This window comes from Oryctolagus cuniculus, chromosome 21, assembly GCF_964237555.1.
Source record: "Oryctolagus cuniculus chromosome 21, mOryCun1.1, whole genome shotgun sequence".
Classification (NCBI taxonomy): domain Eukaryota; kingdom Metazoa; phylum Chordata; class Mammalia; order Lagomorpha; family Leporidae; genus Oryctolagus; species Oryctolagus cuniculus.
The window spans coordinates 1370442-1390909 of NC_091452.1; the positions used below are offsets into that span (position 1 = coordinate 1370442).

The 20468-nt window shown below is 53.0% G+C and overlaps 1 protein-coding gene across 4 annotated transcripts in view; it reads right to left on the reverse strand.

The window, feature by feature from the left end:
- SFSWAP (splicing factor SWAP) overlaps positions 1 to 20468 on the reverse strand; it is a 77376-nt gene that overhangs the window by 5098 nt on the left and 51810 nt on the right. For 3 of the 4 annotated variants that reach the window (XM_008250412.4, XM_002722685.5, XM_051837630.2), the window contains exons 12-15: positions 19597 to 19827; positions 17989 to 18179; positions 12160 to 12425; positions 5863 to 5988 (exon numbers count right to left, since the gene is read on the reverse strand). In XM_008250412.4, the coding sequence (XP_008248634.2) occupies positions 5863 to 5988; positions 12160 to 12425; positions 17989 to 18179; positions 19597 to 19827 (814 nt within the window). The remainder of the gene's footprint in view (positions 1 to 5862; positions 5989 to 12159; positions 12426 to 17988; positions 18180 to 19596; positions 19828 to 20468) is intronic. The other variant, XM_051837628.2, reaches the window with a different exon arrangement.

Below are 20468 nucleotides of genomic sequence, written 5' to 3' on the forward strand. Positions count from 1 at the left end.
GGGCCCTGCACCCCATGGGAGACCAGGAGAAGCACCCGGCTCCTGGCTCCTGCCATCGGATCAGCGCGGTGCGCCGGCTGCGGCAGCCATTGGAGGGTGAACCAACGGCAAAAGGAAGACCTTTCTCTCTGTCTCTCTCTCTCACTATCCACTCTGCCTGTCAAAAAAAAAAAAAAAAAAAAAAAAAAAAAAAAAATCATTCAGCCATGAAAGTGTTGGTTTTTTCCCCCCTGGAATTTGTAGTTTTAAAACTTTTGTTTTCATTTGAGAGGCGCGGGGGGTTGGGGGAAGGAGAGGTAGAGGGAAGGAGATTCAATCTTCAATCCACTAGTTCACCCCCTAAACGCCTGCCAACAGTCAGAGCTGGAACAGGACAAATCCAGGAGTCCATAAATCACTCCAGGTCTCCCACATGGGTGGCAGAGGCCCAACTTTCTGAGCTGTCAACTGCTGCCTCCCATACGTACATCAGTAGGAAGCCGGATTGTTCGTGGAGTAGCTGGGACTTTAGCCAGGCACTCCCATGTGGGATGAGGGTGTCTCAAGTAGCAACTTCACTGCTGCGCCAATGCCCACCCCCCTTTTAAAAAAGATTTATTATTTGGGGCTGGCGCCATGGTGCAGTAGGTTAATCCTCCGCCTGTGGCACTGGCATCCCATATGGGTGCCAGTTCTAGTGCCAGTTGCTCCACTTCCAATCCACTCTCTGCTATGGCCTGGGAGAGCAGTAGAGGATGGCCCAAGTCCTTGGACTCCTGCACCCGTGTGGGAGACCGGGAAGAAGCACCTGGCTCCTGGCTTCGGATCAGCGCAGCTCCGACCACTGCAGCCAATTGGAGAGTGAACCATCGGAAGGAAGACCTTTCTTTTCTCCCTCTCACTGTCTGTAACTCTACCTTTCAAATAAAATAAATAAAATCTTAAAAAAAAGATTTATTATTTGGGAGGCAGGGTGACAGAAAGAGAGCTTCCATCTACTTGTTCACTCCCCAAATGGCTAGGGATAGGCCAGGCCGAAGCCTAGAGCCAGGAACACCATCTGGCGCCAAAGTAACCGAACCAGCACCTGTGTCTCCCAGGTGCAATTAGCAGGCAGGCAGATCAGAGCTGGGGCTCAGACCGGCACTCCGACCCGGATGTGGGCGTTCCAAGTGGTGGCTCCCCCTGTGCCACGGTGCGCTGGCCCAGCCCTGCTTTCTCGAGTGTGTGAGTTTACTGTGCTGAAACCTGGCCTGGCATTTGGTGGGCAGGTCTGAAATTCTAAGTGCAGTTTACTTAGCAGATAGGGAGCTGTCAGATGGCCCATTCACTCCAGCGCTACTCCCGTAACTTGGCTTCCTTTCAGGAATCCGTTCATTTCATCTAAGTTGTCAAGTTAACTGGAGTAAGATTTATTTCCTTATTATCTCTTTAATGTGGGAAAGGCCTTTCATTCTGGATCAATCTAACTTAAGATGTTGTCAGTTTTTTCATCATTTTCAAGGAACTACCTCCTATTTTCACTCATTTCCTCTGCTGGTCTGTTCCCTACTCTTGCTCTCTGACCCTTTGTCTTCTCCTTACTTGGGGCTGAATTAGCTCCTCTTCTTCCAGGCTCCTAGGACAGATCACAGTTTCTAGAGCTTTCTTTTCTTTTTAAAAGATTTATTTATTTATTTATTTGAAAGTCAGAGTTGCATAGATAGAGAAGGAGAGGCAGAGAGGGAGAGAGGGAGAGTCTTCCTTCCGCTGGTTCACTTCCCAGTTGGCTGCAACGGCCGGAGCTGTGCCAATCTGAAGCCAGGAGCCAGGAGCTTCCTCTAGGTCTCCCACGTGGGTGCAGGGGCCCAGGGACTTGGGCCATCTTCTACTGCCTTCCCAGGCCATAGCAGAGAGCTGGGTTGGAGTGGAGCATCTAGGACTCGAACTGGTGCCCATACGGGATGCAGGCACTGCTTTATCAGCTATGCCACAGTGCAGGCCCCTCTTTTGGTTTCTGATACAAACATTTAAAGCTACGCCTTTGCTTGTAATCACAGCTGTATACTACAGATCTGAACAGGTTACATTTCAATTATAAGCATCTTCAAATCACTTCTCAGTTTTTCTGTGCTTTCTTCCAGCTAGGACTTCAAAGCATGTTGTTGAACTTCCAAGTAACTGGGGGTTTTCCACACCCTCTCACAGATGTCCAGTGCTAAGGCCACATGGTGAGAGAATCCGGTCTTCCGGAACTCACTGAACACGACCTTGGCCAGTGTGTGTGTCCTTGGCCTCTGTGGCTGAAATGTTGGGCTGGACTTAGGGGGTGAGAATGGCCCACATTCCTGTATCCATATTCCATGGTATCTACTTAAACCTCTCTCTCTCTCTCTCTCTCTCTCTACCTACCTATCTATATTTATTTATTTGAAAGTCAGAGTTAGAGATCCTGCAAGAGATCTTCCAGATGGCTGCAACAGGCCGGGCTCGGCCAGGACAAAGCCAGAAGCCAGGAGCTTCATCCGGGTCTCCCACACGGGTGCAGGGACACATGGACTTGGGTCACCCCCACTGGTTTTCTCAGTCCATTAGCAGTAAGCTGGATCAGAAGTGGGAAAGCCGGGACATGAACTGGTGCCCACGTGGGATGCAGCGAGGGCTGCGGCTTTCCCTGGTACGCGTCACACTGACCCAGCTCTGTCACTTTCTGCTTCCAGGGTTCTAAAGCTCCTTCACCCCACACACACTGAAGATGCTCCTGTGGTGGAGAGCACTAATTCCCTTCAGGAAACTTGCCGCAGTCCCCTTAGGAGAGCAGCCGCACCGCCTACCTCATCACTAACACAGGGTGGCATCTCTTCATCTTTTAAATTTCAATTCATCTGTATACACCCATTTTAAAGGAGTTTATTTGAAGGGATGAGTGAGAGAAGGAGACAGAGATCTTCCACCTGCTGGTTCACTCGCCCAGTGACCAAAATGGCCAGGCCTGGCCAGGAGCCTGAACTCCATCTGGGTCTCCCATGTGTGTGGCAGGGGCCCAAGTATGTGGGTCATCCTCTGCTGCTTTCCCAGGCTTATTAGCAGGGAGCTGGATGGGAAGTGGAGCAGCCGGGACTTGAACTGGTGCTCTGAGACGGGATGCTGGCACTGCAGGCAGTGGCTTCCCCTGCTGTGCCACAACCTCTGGCCCTCAACTCATTTGTGGATCTGAACTGTCTGTGAACAGCTTGACTTTAGGTCTTGCTTTCTGATTGAGCCTAAAATCTCTTTTAACTAGTTTTAAGTCTGCTTACATTTAATGCAATTCTAAGAAGACTTCAAAAGTTTATGGGAAATTGGCTGTCGCCGCGGCTCAGTAGGCTAATCCTCCGCCTTGCGGCGCCGGCACACCGGGTTCTAGTCCCGGTCGGGGTGCTGGATTCTGTCCCAGTTGCCCCTCTTCCAGGCCAGCTCTCTGCTGTGGCCAGGGAGTGCAGTGGAGGATGGCCCAAGTGCTTGGGCCCTGCACCCCATGGGAGACCAGGAGAAGCACTTGGCTCCTGCCTTCGGATCGGCGTGGTGTGCCGGCCACGGCGGCCACTGGAGGGTGAACCAACGGCAAAAGGAAGACCTTTCTTTCTGTCTCTCTCTCTCACTGTCCACTCTGTGGAAAAAAAAAAAAAAAAAAAGTTTATGGGAAATTGAATTAAAAATATGAGTTTATTTTGGTGTAAATTTTTTTGAAATCAGTGCAGTTTTTCTTTCTTTTTCAAAAAAGATTTATTTATTTATTTGAATTACACAGAGAGAGAAGGAGAGGCAGAGAGAGAGGTCTTCTATCTGATGGTTCACTCCTCAACTGGTGGCAACGGCCGGAGCTGAGCTGATCCGGAGCCAGGAGCTTGTTCCGGGTCTCCCGTGTGGGGGCAGGGGCCCAGGGACCTGGGCATCCTCTACTGCTTTCCCCGGCCACAGCAGAGAGCTGGGTCAGCAGTGGAGCAGCCGGGACTGGAACTGGTGCCTGCAAGCAGTGGCTACCAGCTACACCACAGCGCCGGCCCCACGTGTCTTTTTTTCACTCTCCTGCCCTTGTCGGCCTTCTGAACCTAAAGTGTGTAAGTTCTCCCTTACTGGCTTTCCAGCAACGGCAAAGAGACTGCTGCAGGGGTCCAGCCAGACCACGAGTCGGGGACTCCACGTGCAGTGCAGGAGACAGCAGCAGCTTCCACACAGGACAGACACGTGGCCTTGGCCAGCGTCGTGGAAGCACCAGAAGTCCCACAGCAAACATTAGCACCAACTAGCCATTATTTGTCACAAATAACTGGGACTGGCACTTGGTGTTGTGAGGAAGGCTACTGCCTGCAACCACCGGCATCTCATATGGGCACCGGTTCAAGTCCTGGCCGCTCCAGATCCAATCCAGCTCCCTGCTAATGGGCCTGGGAAAAGCAGCGGTGGATGGTCCAAGTGCCTAGGCCCCTGCACCCACCTGAAGAAGCTCCTGGCTTTGGTCTGGCACACTTCTGGCTGTTGCAGCCATTTGAGAGTGAACCAGCAGATGGAAGGCTGATCTCTTTCTCTCCCTCTCTCAGGTCTTTCAAAAATAAACAAACAATCGAAACATCCCATTAAAGTGTATTGTGACATGATTTGGTCAACATTGTTTTAAAAAATACTATAATGCACTCAAAATAATCTTTGTGCGTGCTGCTGCTTTGTTTCCACACTGAAACAATTTTGCTCCTCAAAAATACCAAAATGCCCGATCTTGATCTCCAAACACTAACGGGGCTGGGATCCCTGGAGAGACGGCCCAGAAAGCTTTCTCGAAAGGTAAAGCGTTGTCAAGGTGAGCCGTCAGTGCGGGACAGGGAGGAGTGCAGAGCGGCCGGGCACCCCCGCAGCAGGCGCCCACCTGTCGGCTTGGGTGCCGTCACAGGAGTAAGAGGACAACGTGGCAGGTTGATCAGTCGCACAGCCGACAATGACGATCTCCGGACTCTGGGTTTGTGAGTAAGGCTAAGGGGCCGGCACATGGCACAGGGGGCTAAGCCTCTGCCTGTCCCTGCGGTTCCTCTTCCAATCCTGCTCCCTGCTGTGGCCTGGGAGAGCAGCAGAAGATGGCCTGAGTGCTTGGGCCCTGCACTCACGTGGGAGACCCAGAACAAGATCCAGGCTTTGGACTGGCCCAGCTCCGGCTGTTGTGGCCATGTGCAGAGTAAACCAGCGGATGGACGACCTCTCTCTCTGTCTTTCCCTCTCTCTGCCTGTAACTCTACCTCTCAAAGAAATAAATAAAATCTTAAGAAAGAAAGAAAAAAACCCCAACAATCAATAAGACTACAAAGCAGCCAGTCACTCCCACGCACAGCTGCCGAGCTGCCGGCACAGCCGGGAACCTGTCCTGTGGCTTGCTGAGGGCCCAGCGGGGATGTCAGAGAGTGACGCATCCCCTCCTGGCCGAGCCCGAGGGCACGGCTGCGTCCCGATCTAGTCACCACCCTCTGAAGAGGCTTCTTTTAAGGCAGGGTAACTGGAGGGCAGGCAAGACTATCTCACTGCAAGGCACCGAGCTCAGCCCGTGCTCCGTGCACGCCAGAGGCAGTGAGCGTGGGCTCCAGTGCGGGCGGGTCTCACGGCCACTGCACTGCACCAGTCACCAGTGCTGAGGACAAGACGTGGTTCACGAGTGTGTGAACTTGACACGAGACTGTCCAGTTCATGTAACAGCGTTTCTAAGTAACAGGGAGCACTTGATCAAATGATGGCTCCTCTTGAGGCAGGGGCTGGGCGTGCGCCCCAGGGGCAGCCTCAGGCATGCTCCGGGCAGCCCAGCCCGGCCCCCGTCCAGCGCTGACTGCGAAGAACGAGCTCCTGTGGGCTTGGCGCCCCCCTCCTCGCGCACAGGCCACCTACCTGGAGCGGGTCCGCTTCCTGCTTGCCCCAGGGCTGCTGCTCATTCGGTAGGCAGTGGGGACGCCTCTCTCCTCCCTCCGTCTCTCGGGAGAGTGGGCTCTCCTCCGAGGGGACCGGGAGCGTGACCTGCACAGAGACGACACGGCCTTTAGGCTGGCTGCCTGCATCGGACCCCCATCACTCTGGGGCCCGTCTGCTGCCTCTGCAGCGCTGACGCCGCCCAGGCTTTGGAGCCCCTGCCAAAGCCTTACTGCTCTAGCGACACGGCTTCATGTGCTGGGGTAGGCACGTTCTTTTTTTTTTTTTCTTTTTTCTTTGACAGGCAGAGTGGACAGTGAGAGAGAGACAGAGAGAAAGGTCTTCCTTTGCCGTTGGTTCACCCTCCAATGGCCGCTGCGGCCAGCGCGCTGCGGCTGGCGCACCGCGCTGATCCGAAGCCAGGAGCCAGGTGCTTCTCCTGGTCTCCCATGGGGTGCAGGGCCCAAGCACCTGGGCCATCCTCCACTGCACTCCCTGGCCACAGCAGAGGGCTGGCCTGGAAGAGGGGCAACCGGGACAGAATCCGGCGCCCCGACCGGGACTAGAACCCGGTGTGCCGGCTTTTTTTTTCTTTTTTTTAAGGCACGGTTCTTATGCTCTAGTGACACGGCTTCACACGGTGCTGGGGTAGGCACGGTTTCCCTCTCACTCTATGCCACCATGTTGAAGCTAAGCATTTAACCAAGGCCAAGCCCACTGGGAGGCTGGAACCGTGTGCCGCTGCTCCCAGTGGTCAACAAAGATGCACCTTGCGGTCAGTGTCTACAATCTGGGTGGGCTGCTCTCCACAACGCCTCTGCCTTCACTCGCCTTCTCTGCCGAACAGCCCTGGTTCCCTGGGGTATCCTATCAACACCATCACCTCCCAGGGAGTCGTTTCCAGTTGCCTGAGCGTGGCATGAGAAGAGTCTGGAAGCCTCTCTTGCGAGCTGACCATGAGGCCCCTGGGCACAGATCAAGAATGTGCTGGGGTCACTGGCGCAGAGCCCAACACCTCCGAGTCAGCTGAGAACATTCCATCCTCATGACAGCTGAGGCTGAATGATGTACGTCTGAGAGCTCACTGGTGCAGAATTACCGCTACCATTTACTCTCCCTTTCCATGCACATGTGGTTATATAATCTGCATGCGGCACTGAGACCTGGAGACCCTCACCCCTCCGGGGGAGTTAGGGTCCTTTCTGTAGGGCCCCTTAACAGTGGCTTTAGAACTTACATTTTATTTCTTTGTTCACTTAGTAAAATTACTGTTTTGGGAAAATCTGCAATAAACAGAAATTTGGGGGAAAAAACCATTTCTTTCAGATCTGTTTCCATGACAACATACTCAAAAACAATATAAAGAGCAATTTGATTTTGTCATTTAAACAGGTTCTATATAAGGTTATTTTAATTACAATAAAACACAACAAACAAGACACACTGTTGTTCCAAAGATCAACTTATCATCCCATTGCACTTTTGTCATGAAAAAAACCCTGAGTCATTCCTGAGAAAAACAAAACAAAACAAGCCGTAATGGCCACGAATTAGCCCACTCTGGGGAAGTAATCCACGGGATGAGCCTGCTGTGGAGAAACCAAACCACAGAACGAGCCCAGTCCAGGGAAAGCAATCCACGGGACGAGCCCACTACGGGGAAACCAACCACAGAATTAACTTGTGACGGGACACCAACTCAGCTTCACGGTCTTCCCAGCATGCCTGCTTTGAAACTTAGAAATGCTTTGGTTTTATTCCCTGTGATTTACATAACAGATGAAAAAGGTGAGTGCTTCAACACAGACGTCCACAGTAAACTCAGTAATCGGGGCGAGAATCTCGTTTTTAACGCCCGAAATGTGCAACTCTGAAATGTAGCGCCACTGCACTGGCTCTTGGTGTTCTTAAAGGAAGCCACAGCAAACCAACCTTCTAGTTTTGCTTTGCCTAAAGAAGCTTTAACGTGTTTTGTTCTGTTCCTCTGACTCCGTGATCCTGTGCAGGAACTAGGAGCCCCACTCCGTGAGCACACCGCGGGCCTGAGCTCGCCAGGCCTCCTGGTAACACGCCTCAGGACTCAGCAGAAGGCACCTCAGTGCCATCTCAGTCCAGAGATTTCTCCGCACACGCTCAGGGATCACACCTGCGGAAGCTGCTTCACCCCTACTAACCCACTTCCCCTCCCTGCTCACAGGTCTCCAGTAGCTAAGTAATCAAACAGGGGACCTCGTGGCCAGGCTCTGCCTCTACCCAGCTTCAACAGCCAGGAGGCTCTTAGCTTCTAGTTTTTCCAAGTCTACCCATGGATCAAATTTCACCCATAAATTCTCCGTCATCTGCTAAGCTTGGTGAGCTGCCCGACCTGTACCGTATGATGCAGATGTCCTGTATTTCACCTGGGCTTGGGCGCAGTTCACTAACCACATAAACTGTCCTCACACCAGCGTGTTAACCACGACCACAGAGAAACTTCAAGCACCTCATTGCTTCCTTTTAGGAACGGGGCGCAAGTTAAGTTAATTTAATTGATGGAAAAAGGGCAGTAAAGTGTCACAAATTTCAAGCTCAACCCGATCCTGCTTTCACCTGCTGGGATTATGAGTGCTGAATAAAACTGTTACAAAGAAATTCAGATCTAGAATTACTTCTCCTCCAAGTCTAGGCTAACTCTGGCAAAAGGTAATCTCTCCAAAAGTTTAAAAAAGCTAAGCATTAAAATTGACTTTTAGGTAGCAGGTACACTGTATTAGTACTTCTTCATTCCATTCAGACAGAGACCCTGATGTGATATAAAAATACAAATGAAAACAGGAACTAACACAAGCATCTCTGTTCACTGATGCTGATCTAAGACTGCGTACCACCCTGTCGTAACCCGTGTCCTGGAGAAGTGACAAGCTGCCTACAAAGCTGGAGACTTTCTAAGACTGATCTGCCTTGGAGATCTGGTCACCCACACACCTGCGATTCAGACACCGCGGATGGACTTCAAGTGTCAACAGCACCTCCAGGGGTTTCCCATCTCCATTTTCTGCATTTTGCACAAGATCTCAATATAAAAAAGCAAATGCATTCAAGAGCGGCAGTGCTGTAGTTAGAAGTGAGAACATCAGCATTCACTCCGAGCTGCCAGCAGTCAGGCCCCGTCAGTGTCAGGCCCAAGAAGCAAGTGTGACAGCATGGCTCTGGTGGCCTATTCTCCCTGGACAGACAGAGAGGAGCACTGCCCTTCTGGTCACTCCAAACTGCTGTGTCTTCAGTCCGTCCAGATCCCTGGGAATGCCCAGTGCCTGCACAGACCAGAGGGAAGACCCGGATCTGCAGCCGGCCTGGGAAGACGCATTCCTACCCAGTGAAACTGGGACTTGCTACTTTCAGGAGTGAGAGCTCAGAAACCAGCAGCGCCGTGACCCGAGGTCCTCAGAGTCCTGAGACCAGGACAGCCAGGCTCGCCGCCCGCCCTCCACCCCTGGGCACCCAGATGATGGAGGCTTATCCAGGAGCACACGCCTGGCGCAACTTCCAGGACAAACATGGTGGTCAGACCTCGGAAGGTCTGTTCTACAATATTCTTATTTTATAATAGGGCTGCTCTTTGCATTCATATAACTGCAAAGTACACATCAAAGATTTGACTCAGTGAACTTAAAAATCAGTTCTATTAACTGTAGGTCAAATTAAGATAAAATTAGTGGTCTACAGTAACAGAAATCTACTTAGCACATTTTTAGCTTTTTAAAAAAAAATTTTTTTTTTTTTTTGGACAGAGTGGACAGTGAGAGAGACAGAGAGAAAGGTCTTCCTTTTCCGTTGGTTCACCCTCCAATGGCCACTGCGGCCGGCGCACCACGCTGATCCGATGGCAGGAGCCAGGTGCTTCTCCTGGTCTCCCATGGGGTGCAGGGCCCAAGGACTTGGGCCATCCTCCACTGCACTCCCTGGCCACAGCAGAGAGCTGGCCTGGAAGAGGGGCAACCGGGACAGAATCCGGCGCCCCGACCGGGACTAGAACCCGGTGTGCCGGTGCCGCAAGGCGGAGGATTAGTCTAGTGAGCCGCGGCGCTGGCTCTTAGCTTTTTCTTTTAACTGAAACTTAAAAACCAAGGAGTAAGATTTTACATCTTCTTTGTCAGCACTAGTTTTGTAAGAGTGCTGCATATCAAGACATATATCTGTATGTAAAATAATATACAGATTAAATCTATTCTAAAATAAAAAACTATTTGCAGACATCATATATCAAAGGAGATACTCTGTCACAGTCAACAGAAACGTAAACCTAGAAGCCTGAAGTCCCAAGTGTTAGGAGAGCAGTTTCAGTTGTGAACGCAACAACTGTGGGAAAACATCCTATGGACTCTCCTCAAAACTGAGCAGTCGGAATTCATGGAAATATCAGGCATCGGAAGCTAAACTAGCTTTTCCCAGCACAGGACGGACACAGCGGCCTTGACACTTCCTGTGCCCAAGACCAGGAGTCCTGTGCACTGAACACTTGCATGTTCTTTATTCTTCAACAGATGTATTTATTTATTTGAAAAGCAGTTAGAGAGAGGGAGACACAGAGAGAGAGGTCTTCCATCCACTGGTTCACTCCCCAGATGCCCGCAACAGACAGGGCTGGGCCAGGCCAAAGCCAGGAGCCAGGAGCTTCTTCCAGGTCTCCCACAAAAGTGCAGAGACCCAAGCACTTGGGCCATCTTCTGCTGCTTTCCCAGCTGCACTAGCAGGAAGCTGGATTGGAGGCAGAGCAGCTGGCACTCCACTGGATGCCCATATGGGATGCTGGCGCCACAGGCGGTGGATTAATACCCTGTACCTTTGCTGGAGCAAATGACAGCAGGAAGAACTTTACCAGGCCTGTTACTATCTGGCTTGAAGGTAAAGGGTTCATGTGGGCCACTGCTATTGATTTGCACACATGTGGTATCACAGGAAATTTTCTAAATGAGAAAATTTAAAAAAGGTTTGATATGTATTAAAAATTTCCTGGAGCTTTCAAAAATTAAAAGCAGGTCATAGCTAAATTATTAATTTAATTAAAGAATGAGCTGTGTCTGTGTAATGGTAGAAAGTCATGGAACTTTAGAAACCAGCACAGATGCAGATGGCCGAAACCTCATCACCTATCAGAGTAAGGCACATCGAGTAAGTGGAAGTGCCCGTCAAAGGTTTCAGACTTGGCATGCGTGAAAGGAACGCCCCCTGCTTTCAGGACAGATTCAGAGAGGGACACGTGTGCAATTACATTTTCTCTAAAACATATACGCGGTGATGTTGTGCACAGTGGGTTAAGCCACTGCCTGAGACACTGGCATCCATCTAGCCTGTTCCACTTCCAACCCAGCTCCCTGCTAATGTGCCTGGGAAGGCAGGCGGGATGCTGGCCCAGGTCCTTCGGCCCAGCAACCACGGGGGAGATCCGCAAGGGGCTCCTGGCTTCAGACCGGCCCAGCTCTGGCAGCTGTGGCCATCTGAGGAGTGAGCCAGCGATGGAAGACCTCTCCTTTCTGTCTCTCCCTCTGACTCCGCCTTTCGAATAAATAGAGGCCAAGGCTTCTGTATTTTTCCTAAGGAAAGGAACGACTCCAGGAGGAAGAGGAACCCCAGCCACGTAAGCGCCGTGTGAAGGCGCTCAGGAGGTCCGTGGGCAGCGCAGAGCCGAGCAGCAGGAGGACCGAGCCTCCCGCGGGCGGGCCACCGTGCTGACTCTTCAACAGGCGGTGACTTCCGGGAACACTGCCTAGTTCCCGTTTGTTACTACTGCTTCCAGAATGAGATTTATCCTCTCTGCTTTCTCCAAAACGGGCTCCTCTGAAAGGCGTTTGTTCGGCAATGACTCTCGGGAGGCCCCGAGAATTAAACAAGGCAACGATCTGTGCCGCTGGTTCATCTTCCACGTGGAACCACCTGAACCCAGGCCCCCGGGAAGCGCGCCTCTTCCAAAGGAAGTTGGCACAGACAAGCGTCACTAAGGGCCAACACCCCACCCTGTGAGGGTTCCACATTCAGTAGTCGCGAGGCTCCTTCTAGCACCCGTTGGAATTTAACACCTTTGGCTGTAGTAGATAAGCTCTGAAAAGTTAAGTCTAAAACAAACAAAGAAATGTTTTAAAAAGCTGTGATTTGGACTACAGGATGGAGACACACACATGTCTACACGGCAACAGTTTCACTTGTTTTAAACTTTCTGCCCAGCTCTACTGGGCCACAGGTGAGGGCAGTGTCCAGCACTCCCACAGACGCAAGAGGGGGCGGGCCCACCTGCACACCCACCTCGACCGCCGCACCGTCCGATAGGCACTGGGAAGCGAGTGCTTTGCTTTCGAATGGGACCGAGACCCAGACTTGGACGACGAGTGGCCCTTGGGAGAGCGAGACCTCGTGCGCGACCTTTTCCTGTGCTTTTTCTTTTTCTTTTCTCTCTCCTCCTCTCTTGGTGCATCTCTGCTTTTGCTGGAAGGCCTTTCGGGCAGCTTAGCTTCCGAAGCAGGAAGGGACCTGCTTCCTGCCAGGAGAGGACTCGGTGCAGCACCGGCTTCCTGGGAACAAAGCAGAGATGTGGTGTGAACAGGGAGGTGCCGACACTGACGCCTCCGAGCGGCTTCGCCTGTGGGTGCCCCCCAGTGCCGCACCTCCTTTGTCTCTGCGGCACGGGGGACACTGTCGAAACAATCCCATGATGCCAGAGCGAGGGCCTCTGAGACGCCAGCATGCTGTATCAGAGTGCTGGCTGCTGTTAGCCTGGCCTGGTCCCAGCCACGTGGGGACTGAACCCAAGGATGAAGATCCCTGTCTCTCCACCACTCTGCCTTTCAAATAAATAAAACAAAACCAGAAAGAAGCCAGTACTGGCTCTGCTGGAGAGCGGGCAGCATTGCAGATCCTGTCACAAAGAAGCTGTCATTCGCTCGTCAGTGATTTTATCTCACCACTGAAAAACGGAGCAGGCTTTTTAATAGTCTCTGAAAATGACTACTGAAAACCAGGCATGCACATACATGGGAAGCACACGGTCCTTTCAGACGCACCCTGATGAGCTCTGCCCACGGAGCCCCAGCACGCACATCACAAAACAGAGCCTGGGGACTGCAAGGTGCAGTCGTCCGCCTCCAGCCCTCCTGTCCTCCCTGACAAAGGCCACTCCTCCAGTGAACTTCAACCACAGTCACCAAACACCGAGCAGAGCAGGCAGGTTTCGCACCCAGACTGAGGGGTCAGAGGGTGGGAGACAAGTCAAGTCAGGTGCTCTGGTTGGCCCCTCGCCTCCTGGACTGCACCCTCACCCTGCAGAGAGGGACAAGGGACCTGCAGGCCCTGCCTGGGCAGGAGCTCGTGAGAGCCATCAGCACCGTGGACAGCATTTACAAACCTGCAAGTGCTAAGGGTTTTCCTTTCCTGGGTCTGCTGTGACAAAGCCAACGGGAACGAGGGAAAACAGCACTGTCCAGGCGATTCTTGCCAAGTTACGCTTCTGATTTTGACTATGAGATGAAAACACAACTTGGGGTGCTTGATGGGGTGGGCGTCCACCCAGAATCACAAAGTGTCAGTCAGGGCAGCCTGAACCTCTCCTGCTAGCCTCACTGCACGGCTGTGACACACATCACTCACCAAGGGCAGAGGGTCTCAGAGGTGGGAGTGTGTGAACAGCAGGAGGCTGACCCCAAGTCTTCTCCCCAAAGTCCATTTCCAGTGAAAACTCTCTGGGAACCAGGGTCTCAGCAGGAGAGGCCACAGGTGTCCTGGCCCCCTAGACTTAGCTTCATTCATTTAGTCACTCATTCATTCATCTGACAGAGTGGACAGTGAGAGAGAGATAGGGAGAAAGGTCTTCCTTCTGTTGGTTCACCCCTCAAATGGCCGCCATGGCTGGTGTTGCACCGATTCGAAGCCAGGAGCCAGGTGCTTCCTCCTGGTCTCCCATGCGGGAGCAGGGCCCAAGCACTTGGGCTATCCTCCACTGCCTTCCTGGGCCACAGCAGAGAGCTGGACTGGAAGAGGAGCAACTGGGACTAGAACCCGGTGCCCATATGAGATGCCGGTGCCGTAGGCGGAGGATTAACCAAGTGACCACGGGGCCGGCCCCTTGGCTCCCTTCCTGAACCCCCACGTTGCCCAGACCACCTCTCAGGGAAATTTATTTTATCGTGGAAGAGCTCCTAGCAGCAAGGTCCTTTCTGCTTCAGATTCTGCCAGTGCAGCGAGGCCTTTCAGGTTGGGTGTGAGCCATCTTCAAACGTGTGAACTTGGGACAAGAAGTCCACCTCTGCAGTCCCTCCCTCCAGCTCCAGCTGAGCGCTGTCTGTGAGCACACACACACACACAACGCCACCCTAACAAAGACGTGACAAACGCTGCCTGTGCCAGCCCACCCTCTCCACACACAGAGGGCAAAGGCCACGGGAGCGGCCGAGTGCACTCCAGCCCTGGGGTGGTGAGGGGAGCCCCAGTCTGTGCAGCAGGAGACCCGCGGGGTCGTGTGGGGCTCAGCTGGGAGCTGCAGGCTGAGAGGACACCATCACTAGACCACAAGGCAGCTCTATGATCTGAAAATTCCTGTGCCACACGTTAATAAGGTGGGCACGTGGCGGGAGGGGTGAGGAAGCTACCGTGTGGAACCTCAGCGCCACGGGCCGAGGCTGGCGCCCCGTGAACCACAGGGAAGTCCACTCCTTTCCGAGGCAAGGCACAGGCATTTCCATGGAAAACGATGAAAAGTCCGTTACACGAGAACTAAGACCTACATCCCAGCCTCGGGAAGTGCGTGCTCTGCCACGAGGAGGCGCACGCGGCTGCTGCCCTTCCTCTGGGGCTCCCCACGCTCACAGGCCCACGCCCTGCTCCGCCTAGCAACACGCTCCAGGAGGGGGAGGGGCAGGGCAATGCGGCCCCTGGCCAAGTCTGCTCAAGGCCAGCCCTGATGCCAGAGGAGCCAACAGGTGAGGGGAGCCAGCCCCGCAGCCACGTCTCCGAGTCTCTCAACTGTGCCATTCTTTTTTTTTAAGGATTTTATTTATTTATTTATTTATTTATTTTATTTATTTATTTATTTTATTTATTTGAGAGGTGGAGTTACAGACAGTGAAGGGGAGAGACAGAGAGAAAGGTCTTCCTTCTGTTGGTTCACTCCCCAAATGGCCATTATAGCTAGAGCTGCAATCCGAAGCCAGGAGCCAGGAGCTTCCTCCAGGTCTCCCACATGGGCGCAGGGGCCTAAGGACTTGGGCCTCCTCTACTGCTTTCCCAGGCCACAGCAGAGAGCTGGATTGAAGAGGAGCAGCCGGGACTAGAACCGGTGCCCATTTGGGATGCCAGCGCCTCAGGTGGAGGATTAACCTACTGTGCCACAGCGCCGGCCCCTCAACTGTGCTATTCTTGCTTGTCCCTATCTGTCGGTCCACGTAACGCTTACTCCACTATCCTGGTCAGGGTTTCCACTCCATTTCCATAAAGGAGGACAGCCTCAGCCAGTATTTTCCAATACACTGTAACCAGGTCACTGTAACAGAACAATTACCTCACCTCCAGGGTGAAAACTGAAAATGGCAACGACCTTGGGCAGGCTGATTTATTGTGTTGACCTTTTTTTTTTTTAGCTTAAAAGTATTAAAAGGACATTTTAAAATCTAGTAGTCAAATTCAGAGCAAAAAAGTTAAAGAAAACAAATGCCCAGAAGCAGTTAACGCAGCAACAGACGTGCGGAGCCGAGCGCAGGGCCCTGGGGTGCCGTCCACACGGCTCTTCTGTGGGCTCTGAACGTACTGTCCCCTGCTCAGCGCAGACGCCACTGAGCAGCTAGCACGCCCTCTTTCCCCACAGTGGCCACCACAATCGCACTCCCTGCAGGGTGCACCCTGAGGAGCCGGTCACGTGACCTGCCCAAGGCCACTCCTGGCTCAGGACCTGTGCCTCCTGCCCGATGCACTGTTAGCTGCCCAGGGGCTGCAGCGGCGGGGCTCACCTTAGGCCTTGCAGCCCACTGCCGCCGACACGAGGAGGACACTTCCTGGCCTCAACACCCCCAGTGCTGAGGCTGCTCTGAGCACGCGGCTCGGAGTGGCTGGTGCAGGCAGCCCTGAGGCACAGGCCCTGTGGGCAGTGTGCTCCCTGGGTTCTGTGAGGGATGGGCCAGGGGCTGCTTCAGGAAGCTATGCGGACTGCTGGGGACACGGGCCGCGAGTGGGCACTGCCTGTGGGCATTAACCTTTTGGACCTCTCTATCCATGGATTCAGATGAGGGGAGGTGGTCAGACAGTTGTGCGCCCCCAGTCCCTGTAAAAAGCACAGGGACTCAGGTGCACCAGGGCCATGATGCACTCTGGAGCTCTGTGCAGTGATGGAGAGGCAGAGGGCCCAGAAGACGCGTCTTTGCTGCCTGCCATGAACCCACGGCACACTGCCCCCACCCGCCTGGCACGGCTGTGCTCCAACCATTTAGGGAGTGGTGGGATGTGCGCTATCGCAGCCCTGACAGATGCCACAAACAAGACGGTAAAGCCATTAGGAAAAGTTAAAAAAAAAAAAAAAATCGACACTCAATTAACTGCTTCCTCCAGCCCTCACTGCAAAAAGGAGCCATTCTGTCCCTGTACCATTAGGGTGGGCAGCTCAGCCACACGTGGAGTGCTAGAAGTACGGCTGGAAGCTACCAGGCTGGAGAGCACACGCCTCAGACATCATTTCCAGTCTGACCGCGAGAGCTGGCTTCACCAAAAAAGAGCCTCCTTCGGCCCACCGCCGCGAGCAAGTGCCCTGGAGAGTTAGGTGGCCACTGTGGCAGATGCGTGGTGTCCTAAGGACAGACATGACTGGACAAGGTGCGGTCAGCGTGACGGCGACACACGTGGGGGTGTTCTAGGGGCAGATATGCAGTTAACATGACAGCGGCACATGTACAGATGGTGGTGGTGTGGTAAGGACACACGTGACTGATGGTTACGGTGCCTGTAACACCCCAAGCATCACTTAAATATTGATATGGAAAGATCCATACGTAATGGAAAAAAAGTGAGAAGTCAGAATAACCTACAGGGTATGGTCCCACTACTGTAATATTTAAAATCCATATGGAGATGTTTTCCCCCTTCAGAAATCCAAGAAACAAAATGTGGTCTATCTACAAGATGAGGCGTAAGGCAGTCTTCAGAAAGTTCATGCAAGTGTGTATTATAAAAACTATACACGGACTTCACAATTTTTTTCCAGCAGAACATTTCGATTCCCTCTTCCTTTCAAATCCCATCTGAAGTTCCCTGGTGTCACCAGCCGGGAAAAGGAGGGAGCTCTGGACACGAGGCTCGTAGTGAGCCAGCCACAAAGGACCAGCACCGGCTCCCCCGACCAGGGTCCCGGGAAGCACAGCAGGGTGCTGGGGGAGGCTGCACGCATGGCTCCATTTTACCACAAAGCAATGCCGGAAACTGTCCTCGTCATAGGAGCTACAAAACAGTCACAGGAAATGTTCACAGGTTTTCCTGCTTCACACTTTGCTCTTGGTGCGCTGTGAAGACTGTACCGCTCCTGCCAAATGGTGCATCAGGCTCTTGAGCGTCCTTACGCCACCCTGCAGGCAACGCCTCACAAAGCTGGCCTGGGCTGTTCACAGCCGACAGACCAGGAGTCCCATGATCTCCCAAGTACCTGCTCCTGAGCCTGGGGCCTCCTACCACAACACGCGGCGGCCACGCGTGCTCACGCAGAAGCCTTCTCTGGAGCCCAGAGCTCTACTGCTGCACAGCAGGCGGGCATCAATACCCCTGAGCAAAGCGCACACACAGCCCTGACCAAGGCGGGGTGGGGCGGGGCGGGGCGGGTGGGGGTCCACGCTGCTTCGTGCTAAGAATGTTTCTGAAGAAGCTCTTTGCTCCTGGGTCCCTAATGGCTGCACTGGCCAGGGCTGAGCCAGTATAAAGCAGGAGCCCGGGACTCCCAGCCCAGCCCCACAGCCGCTTTCTCAGACTCACAGCTACAAGGTGCAAGTCTGGTCTCACAGAGGGAGGCCTGGTGTGTGCTGCCCCTTACTCTGGCTGCAGGAAGCCACACCACATCCCCTTCCCGCCCTACTCCCTCCAGAACACGGACAGGTTATCCCCGGAACACACCTCGGCACTGAAAGAAGTCTCTTCCATTTTCCCAACGTCTGCTTCTGGCAGAGGATTTTTCAAGGTCTGTAGGAACAGAGCCGCTTTCCGTTTCCGTTCTGCCTGAAGCTGCTTCTCCTTCGACTCCTTGGACGCCTGGGCAAGCTTCTCCCGGGCGGCGGCAGCAAGGCGGTCCTCCAGCTTTTGCTTTGCTTAGGAACAGACAAGGGGACAGTGAGGCGTGCAGCAAGTGGAAGCTCATCCTGCTACGTGACTTTTCATGGGCATCAGAAGGGCAACATTATGCAGTTAAACAAACAAAAAAACCCAACACACGAGACAAGCCTGATTGTGAGAGAGTCGCCTTTTGTTGCTGTTGACATTTAATTTTCTTTCTTTCTTTCTTTCTTTCTTTCTTTCTTTCTTTCTTTCTTTCTTTCTTTCTTTCTTTCTTTCTTTCTTTCTTTCTTTCTTTCTTTCATTTTTTGACAGGCAGAGTGGATAGTGAGAGAGTGAGAGAGAGAGAGAGAGAGAAAGAAAGGTCTTCCATATAGTGAGAGAGTGAGAGAGAGAGAGAGAGAGAGAGAGAAAGAAAGGTCTTCCTTTGCTGTTGGTTCACCCTCCAATGGCCGCAGCAGCCGGTGCACTGCGCTGATCCGATGGCAGGAGCCAGGTACTTAACCTGGTCTCCCATGGGGTGCAGGGCCCAAGTACTTGGGCCATTCTCCACTGCACTCCTTGGCCACAGCAGAGAGCTGGCCTGGAAGAGGGGCAACCGGGATAGAATCCGGCACCCTGACCGGGACTAGAACCCGGTATGCTGGCGCCGCAAGGCGGAGGATTAGCCTAGTGAGCTGTGGCGCCAGCCGACATTTAATTTTCAAAGTCAGAAGGTGAGGGAGTTCATCCTAGCAAAAGCTGGAGGACGGGGAGACCCCAGCATGGCCCCCACAAACATGCAATGAGCACTCTGGAAAAAGCTTTACTCCAAAGGATCTGATAAGCTCATCAGTGTCCACACCGGCAGTACAGATGCAGGCACACGTACGAGCTGCCTGGGGAGGGCAGCCGTGGCATGGGCCAGGCTCCTGGCAGAAAGGCACACTGCAGGTAAGTCACTCCCCATCAACGCTGCTTCATCTGTCTGTACACAGAATAAGCGACTTGAGAAGACCAATTAGGACAGCTCAAAGTCACGCATGCAGCTGACAACCACTGCAATGCCTCCCACACGCTGCTGCCACACAAAGGCGCCGTGGCCTGTGAGGAGGAGCCAGGGCCAGGCAGTCAGCTCGCACGCATCATCTAAAAGCCCCATGGTTGAGCTGACAGACAGCCTCACAAAAGGGCATGCCCCAGTGTGGCCTGGTGGCCTGTGCAGGGCACAGAGCATGGCACACAGCGGGTGCGTCAGCTGTGACGGCCAGCACGGCTTCTCCGAGGACAACCACCAGAGGCACTGCTCCTGCTGCTGCACACAACACACCACTGTCCTAACACTCAGCTCCCCATGGTTCATGTTTCCAATCCTCATGTCCCAGTTGGCAGTCTCGGTATTTCTGGCTTAGCAGATAAATCTTTAATTTGCATATTTTCTTTCTTTCAGAAGTTTAAAAGCTACCAACCAACCTTGCTTTGCTTCTAGCTCCTCCTGGGTCAGCTGCGGCTTCTTCTCCTCCATGACCACACAGGGTGGGGGGGGCGCGGGGTGAGGGGCGGCGGCGCTGCCTGAGCTCTCGGGGCCCTCTGTGCTCTCCTCGCCCTCATCACTGTCATCGTCAAGCCTCACTCGGTTTTTCTCCAGGGGAAGGAGGTCATTCTCCTTGGCCTTGATTGCAAAGCTTATTGGAGCAAACGAAGCTGGCGAGGAAAGGGGAAATGTGCATTTTTAGGCAACTAGAAGTACACAGCAGGAACTGTCCCAGGCCCCCACCTCCTTGAGTCTCAGTGGGTGGCAAGGAGGCAACTGCGCTGGAGCCACATCTCATGCCGAAACAGGGTGAGAGGGATGCTCACAGGGCCAGAGTGGTGTTGTTAAATGCCCATGGCAAGTGGGACGGCTGGGCAGTGAGCCATGTCCAGCACTGGGCAGCTCACACTGAGAACTGTTTGCAAACTGAGAGCAGCAGGGCCTGCGCGGCCTTGGTGCTACCCAGGGCTGTGGTAGGCTCCCGCTCACTGAATGCCAGAGTGTGGCCACTTGTAATTCTAAATGGTCAATTTTTGTTATTTTTCTTCTTTAAAACTTATCCCCAGCTCAGCATGTAGCTGAATTTGCATTATGGAGGTTTATGATGTGTCTTCACTATAAAAAATACTTTCGACAACAATCCCAGCTACACAAGTCTTTTCTTACAAAGCAAAATTACAGAACCCATCCCTTTGTCCAGCTAATGTTGTATTGGCTGCCTACTCTGTGACGGGCATATCAGACGATTCTCTACACCCCTGAGACCAATTTACACCCAGTATAGCAGAAATGTAGCTGGTGTATTTTTCCC